Source organism: Corticium candelabrum, chromosome 1 (genome assembly GCF_963422355.1).
Source record: "Corticium candelabrum chromosome 1, ooCorCand1.1, whole genome shotgun sequence".
NCBI lineage: Eukaryota > Metazoa > Porifera > Homoscleromorpha > Homosclerophorida > Plakinidae > Corticium > Corticium candelabrum.
In genome coordinates this window covers 4,154,710-4,162,347 of record NC_085085.1, presented here as the reverse complement: position 1 = coordinate 4,162,347, position 7,638 = coordinate 4,154,710, and the positions used below count along the sequence as shown (strand labels likewise).

The 7,638-nt window shown below is 42.8% G+C and overlaps 1 protein-coding gene across 1 annotated transcript; it reads right to left on the bottom strand.

The window, feature by feature from the left end:
• Nucleotides 1-303: 303 nt before the first annotated feature.
• Nucleotides 304-766, bottom strand: LOC134196588 (uncharacterized). The gene has a single exon (XM_062665767.1). It carries the CDS (start codon nucleotides 731-733, stop codon nucleotides 329-331), a length of 405 nt encoding a protein of 134 aa, XP_062521751.1. The 5' UTR covers nucleotides 734-766; the 3' UTR covers nucleotides 304-328.
• Nucleotides 767-7,638: the final 6,872 nt, after the last annotated feature.

Below are 7,638 nucleotides of genomic sequence, written 5' to 3'. Positions count from 1 at the left end.
TAACGTAATAAAAATAAAGAAATTTCGTGTGCATAATGGCATTGGGTCGCAGCTGCAGTCTTCTCTAGAGGTTCATCCATGTTGCAAACGGTGTATTCAAATACTTTATTTAAATTACACACCGATACAATATGATTTCTAAGAAGAACGTGGTCAGAACAACCAAACAACGCAAACAAACTGAAATAATGTATTAACATGCACTATATCTACGGTCAAACGCTAATCTAAATCGAAATGAACTTGTTCGTGTTCAAATCTATTGTTGTTTACGTAGCTGCAGAAGCTAAATTTGTTCAGTTTTTACTCTCTCTGTTGTCGTAATCAACTAGGGGGCGACACTTCCCCAATATCCTATTTCTGGAAATGAAGACTGTATTGTCTTTGCACTGGCACTATGGTGTGGATATCCGTTTAGAGTCTCGAAATCTACTCGAGCTCTTCCGCTACCACCTGTTCCAGTGTAGGTGGTGCTGTAGATTTGGACACGGCCTCCTCCACTAATATTGAAAACACCGGTTGCAGCATCCAGTGTCAACGTTGTAGCCCTCAGTAATATAGAACCACCACTACCTGGTCCACCGACGGTTTGACGACAATTGCCAGTTGCTTTTGCGATGTTATTGTTTCCTGCTGATGTTAGTGTGCCGTGTAGAGTTGCCGTTGCAGCACCGATGTAAATAATGCCTCCACCATTCGAGCCAGAATTTGGAACACATTTGCCATGTCCCATATATGTGCTGCTTGATACGTGATAAGAGCAACCTCCTCCTCCTCCCGAGCCTACGAAAAGTTTTGTCAGACTAGAGCTGCCGTACACGGCACCGGACTGGCCATGCGCACCACCACCACATGTCGGTGTCCCCATAGAAGATAAGCCTACTGAACCATAACTTCCTCCTCCTGCTATGTAAAGACAGTAACAGTAGGACGATCCACCTCCTCCAGCATTTCTACCATTTCTATCTTTTCTAGAAAAACCTGTATCTTGCCACGACTCTCCTGTTACTCCATTCCAGTATCCGCCGCCATCTCTTTTTGGGCCACCACGAAAACCTTTTCCGTTAGCGTCAATGGATCCTCCCTCGTCAATAGTAAACGTCTTAGCTCTAATGGCTACTATTCCACCGCTTGTACCATTCCAGTCTTGTGCAACAAGTTTTCCGGTTTTCTTGATTCTAAATTCAGAGTAGTTGGGCACTCTGACTACTTGTGCTCTTGTCTTGATAGATGTTGAGTAGTTGTGCACAAGTGGATGTGTGAGATGAAGTGTTGAACGGGAAACCTTTTGAACTCTATTGAACTCAAACAAGCCGGCAGTCTGCCCTTGCATTTGAATAACTAGAATTTCATCTCCGTCTTTTAGCCAAGGCACAACGTAGTTGATTGCAATTACGGTAGAGCCTGTGACAGCGCTACCTGAAAGAGCGACACAAGTTGTAAAATTCTCCGATTTAGAAATAATTTTGGTGCCGTCGCTTCCATCGCCTTCCAACGTTTGCACTCTGGACAAACAGGTGGGTCTCAAATATCCGGGGTAGCAGGAGCAAGCCGGTTCCCATTCAGCAGCAGTTGAGTTGTACTGGAAGGTACAAATACCGTTACCGCTGCAATTACCGGAGCATTTGGGATGAAGTATAGACGTATTACTCAAGCTAGGATGTCCCAAAGCAAACACGAGTGCGTTGATTGATTCTTCGAGTTGGGTGATGCGACTAAGTGTGTCATCACTTTTTTGCTGATTTTGATAATTTGTTATTGATCTATTCAGCTGTTGGAGAGTGGCCAACAACGGTATGCTATTGCTTCCCACAACTACTTCTCCTTTTAATAAAATTTTTCCGTCAGCTTCTAGATGAAGATCTTTTGTATTGTTGGCAAATATTTTCGGTTCTTTGATTGGCACAGCTTCTGCCCGGTACCTTACCGTAAATCCTTGAGCAGAGATAGCTTTGTCTGTGTAAAACCTGAGCAGCATTGTAGACTTGGTTGACACGAACGGTTGAGAGATACGTCCAGCCAGTAGACCGCAGTGTCTTCCCAACGAATCAGACGAGTCCATTCCGTCTACAATCTCTACGTAGTCGTAACACTTTCCTGTCTTGGGGTCTGCGGTTTCCAGCGAGAAAGAAGTAAACTCTAGACGTAGAGTACTTCCTGTTGGTCCTCGTAGAAGCCAAGTGCAGTTCAGATTGCTGTCATAGTCTTGCTGATGACTTCCATCAGATAGTGCTGAATAAGTGGTAGTCGCTGTAAGTTCCCTGTTTCCTGTACAAGTAGCACGGACAAGAGTAATGTGAATGTAGAGTAGCAACGCAACTGACCACACAGAGCAGACAGTTCGGAGACGTTCGACACTGCCTACTGAATCTATCATCACTTGGTATAACGGTCGACAGTTCACGTTGACGGCTTAATTTAGGTTAGAAGGGTTAGAAGAAGAGGAGTCGATTTGCACAGCTAAAACAAGCAACTGGAAAACCGGAGTTGTGACGAGGTCAAATAGCTTACTATGCGCATGCGACACATTTGCGTGTTTCTTAGAAGTAGGCGTGTCTCAAAAAGCTTCAGGATGCGTGCCTAGAAGCCCAGTGGCGGATTCAGGCTGGGTCTACGGGGTCTATAGACACACACACACCCTTTGAGCTGAGCATTACTGTTTCAGATTCGATTTTTCATTCTAATACAAAAATACATGTTCTTTGGTACTGTGTTACTGTATGAACTGAGTTACTCAACAGTATATTTAATTAAAGACAGCTAGCTAAGTTTCGAAACTACCAGGTCCACGGTCCAGTCCTTTCGCCGGGTTGCCGAGATCGTGTTACTGTAGGCTTGTTGTAAGCGCGCAAAAAGGACGGTAGATCGAGGCCATAAGATCTGCTCATGCTCAAAGAACTTCATTCTACAATCCCACTCATCTACTGATTCCGTGAAGTCGTCAACAAATACTTCAAAATGAAGAGATATGCTGCTACACCCATCACTTCATTCTTGCATCTATACTATATATAATAGCGTTTGACAAAATTTGACTGAACCTCGCAAAAGAAAATATCATCTATATCCACAAAGCATAAAAATTCAAGACGCTGTACGAAAGCACAACATGCAGAAGCAACACAAGAAAGAGATGCCAATCACTTGTAGAGAAACAGTCGGAGGAAGGCATGCAGGGTAAGTAAGCCAAAGTGAAACCTGCCAGGGTTTACTCCCTAATTCTATGTGTCCACGGATCCCTAACGAGATTACTGGTTGCGGTTTGGAACATTTGTGATGGCTCTTAATGCACATCGTTCTTGAGAGCAAGCAGTCCATGGGTTTCTCACAAATCTACAAGACATTAGCAAACAGGAACGGAGGAAGCAAATTTACATTGGTCCGGCATAACGCGCGTTAAGAGGCGTGACTTCGTCACCTGGCTACAATATTATCTCTATATTAGTTATATGAACTTGGCAAGCGAAAACACCCACTCAAGACAAGGACGTAAATGAGTTGTCTCTGGTACAAATAGAGGATTATGCACATATTAAAGCAAGTTCATGCACTCGATGAGTTTTTACTGTAATTCCGCGAACATTTCAATTCTTGGGAGTTTAATTAAGTAAGATGACAAGAAACACAGGTGAAGAATTAGCCCGTATGTATATAAAATACGCCACCTGTGGTAATAATATTTTACGTCCATGCATCACCTAGAGCAATGAGGACTCGTTTCGTCAGCTCAATCGACAGTTTTGTTCAAAGTCAATGAGGACGAACTGATTTTAGCACGAACCATTCAGGTAGCCGTCAAAACAGAAGAAGCCGTAAAGTTTGCTACAGAAACCGTTCATGGGCCAGCGGGGTAGGCAGGAAATAATTAGTAATAGTATGATCTCCATTGTAATACAAAGAACTGTACGTGTATTTAAACGTAGATTTACTACGTAACAACGTACCATCTCGGTACTGTCTAATTATGTACATAAAATAACTAAACAAAAATAAATCAGTAACTACACCCATAAATTTTGGAGGTGATGAATTCCTTCCAAGCAAAGACTTTCGGTTTAATTAAAGAATTGCGGCATTTAATTAAAAATATCCGAGCTTTGGAGGGCTGACAGACGAACATCTCACTTAGCAATAATTTAGCTAAAATGTTGCTAAAACAGAATGTATATACAGAATCTGTCATGTCTTAGGCTCGAGTGTCTAATCGATCGTCTCTTCCTAGAAAAGAAAAGGAATCTAGGATGCACTTAATTTCTCCTTCCAGGAGCTATAATCGACCTGCTGCACATCGACCCTATAAAGTCTACATGTCTGGAAAAAGCAGACCAAATGCCACTTGTGAGGGAATATTGCAACATCGTAAATGACTAGAAGGAGAAGAAGCGTTTCCTCGTGATCTAGCTAAACTTGTCGAGTTGGCTTACCCAGACTACATCTATAGAGGTACGTGGATCGAGAAGCCCAGCAAATCGAGACGCATACGTTTTTAGGTTTACCGTGCCAATTTATAAGTTTAAACAAAGCCTCAATATTTTTAATATCAATGTCTTGAGTGTAGAACATATTCCTAAAATTGCTGCCACTCTCGCACAAGCTAATAATGTGGCACAGACAGACAGACGAACAGAACAATCACTCTAACCTTTGCGGCGCATGCGCTCAAGGCGCAATTATATAAAACAAATTTTAAGTTATGAGCTATCATCAATAGACTTAGGTCAACTTTAGTAAATACGCTATTGCACTATTGTGAAGCCGCAATACCGATAAAGATAGTTTGCATTTATTTACATGTGTTGGTTTCCTTGTTCTAATTTCCTGATAACCCGGAACACAATAGGCTCAAGTGTCCAGCCGGTCATCTCCCCTCCCCCCCGTGGAGGAGAAAGACCGGCTGGAGACATTCGCCACTCAAAGGAAACCGCCGACTCTCTATCCTCCAATCAGGATCGTACACGTTTAGTTAGTGTTTGTGCATGCACGTGCATCCACGATTACTGCTGATTGCAATGGACATCGCTATTGGCTCTCTGCTAATGCAATTTGTAACTGATAGTCAATTGCTTTTACGGTGTGATATCTTATTTCGTTAGCGTGTGAGCTGCACCTGAATGTCGTCTTCGTCTTGATCGAGAAACCTTTGGGGTCACTGCACTGTCTTCGACTAGTCACTGTACTGTTTTCGACTAATGGGCTGACACGCATGTTGCTGTCAAGATGGCGTCTTTTTCGTCGCTACTTGGCCGGACTCACTGAGACTGCACGTGAATGGCTTCCTGTCTCCATTTGAAGTGAAAGGTGACGTTCTCGTGCGTGTTCTGTTTCCTTTTTTCATTTGAGAAAGGATCGAGTGCTGTCTGTGTTGTACAACTTGCATGAGTTATGCTCTGTTGAATTTCACTACAACCTTTTTTATTGTTTTATATACAGTCAGAATCGGGACAGAATGAAAAGTTTATTTACTATAGCTCCACTGCCGCACACCGAACTGACAGCTACAGCGCTAGTACAAGTAGTCCCCACCACCACGTGCAATCAATGTCTTGTGCTTGTCAAGCCACGCATACAGTTTCTCAATTTTCAAACCTTTAAAAACATTGTGCGAAAATGACTTGAACTTACTGTGTTGTCTACCGTCATGTAGTGATGTAAGTGAGTAGCGTTTCAATTTGTCTAAAATTTTCTTAAAATCTTCTTTTGTGCTAAGTGTTGCATGTCTTCCATGCTTGGGAGCAACATCTAACTGCTCGTCTAGCTGTTCAAGTACCTTGTTCAAATAACCTGCAGATTGACTGCATCTTCTTGCTGACACCTCAGTTATGTTGGCTCCCAAATGCTTGAGATCTGCTTTTGTTGCATGGTTAAGGTGTTCCAGAGCCAGGTCCAGAGGGATATTGTTTCCTGGGCCACCTTTGGTGTTCACACTTCTATTCCACTTCATTACCTCTGCTGCCCTTGGAGACAAAGTGGCTTGTAGTCGGGCTGTCAAGAGAAGACCCTCTAATGCATACTTTGAATGCCCATGGCAATGGAAGAGAAGCATCAAAAATTTCCACAGCATGGCCAACCTCCCTCCATTCCCCTCCCGTATTGCGTCCCTAAAATTTCTGTGTAATAGTCCCAGTTTCATGACAGCTGTGCTGTAGTTGTACATATGATCATCTTGTCGGAAAGCCTCCGGATCTACAGCTGTAGCTGATTCTGGTGGGTTGATGTAGAGACCATGATGTTGCTATTCATGTCTTTGCCTACATTTGCTGTACCGATATGACTTTGTGCAGCCATCTTGCCTACACAATAATCTTTCTTGTGGCAGCTGGTGTGCCAAGGCTCTTATTAGGATCTCATCATGATCTCGCAAAATGTAGTTGTCTACAATCTGAGCTGCAATGTCATTGAGTAGAACTTGTTTTTCTTTGCTAGACATAGCATATATGTCTGTGAATTGTTTGGGCGTACTGGTGGTAGACTCTAGTTGTAAATGGTCCATTGCTGCTGATGTTACATAGGCATCTGTAACTAGTTCTATAAACTCAGTTACTGCAGCAACGTCTTTGTGGGCATCTGCAGAAAACGTTCGATTCGATATGACTTTTAAGTGTTTTAAAGTACCTGTGTTGTCATCACTGTCCTCTCAATACAATATTTTTAGAATTGCTTGAAGGATTGTGACCCTAGTATGCCAGTCCTCGGTTTTGCACACTAAACCTTCCAGTCTGGACTCGGGTGTGTCTCCATCTTGCACTGCGAGCTGTGCATTTCTAGCCCTCTCAGATGTCAGCTGATCTCCTCCAAACAACACCCTGTGCATATTTCCCTTATGTTGGGGAACATACTTGTGGCAGTGTCTCATAATATCTATCATTTCACTGCTGACATTCTCATTCTTCATCAGTAAGCCAAGGGGAACCTGAAGTATACTGATATCAGTTATTGGCAGTCATGCATTCTTAGGCTCTGTTAGACAGCTTACCATTTCTGTTTTACTCTTCATGACATTGCTGTATTTGTGTCTTACATGGTATATTGCTTGTCCTCTCAGGACCTCAAAAGATGCGAGTCGTTCAACAAGAACTCTGCCTACGAGAATGACAAAGTGCTTACGAAGTTCACAGTGATCATGAGAAGAGGGCAAAAAGTCAGAATTCATAAGATCTGTTACTGGTCGCTGAGAGGTAGTGTTTGTCAGATGGGCAGCTTGAACACGATGTTTGACAGCAAGCAAGTTAAACCAGTGTAGACTCTGTGGATGGTACTGGACAGATTGTATGTGAGGTGCCACTTGCAAATCAAGATTGTCTCCAATCAGTTGGAAGTCAGTTTGTAAGACAAATGTTTTGTCCATCATATAGTTCTCAACAGACTCTTTCCATTGCAGAACCTCTTGGTCAAAATGCTGACATTGTTCATCTAACTTTCGCAAAACTGATTTGTCTGTGATGCACTGCCCCAAACTGGACAGCCTCTCAAAGGTATGAGAAGTAGCTCCACCACTATGCAGAGCAAACCCAATAACATAGTGTAAAGCTAACATTCTGTCACTTCTTTCTCTGAGCAGTATAGCAGCTAAACATGTTGCAATCTTCTCGTGCCTGGCATCAGTCTTTATTTTCTGCCCCCTCTCTCTGGTGGATGCTG

What these genes read in the sequence shown, in the direction of transcription:
- LOC134196588 (XM_062665767.1), bottom strand. Translation starts at nt 733, where the DNA reads ATGGGACATGGCAAATGTGTTCCAAATTCTGGCTCGAATGGTGGAGGC.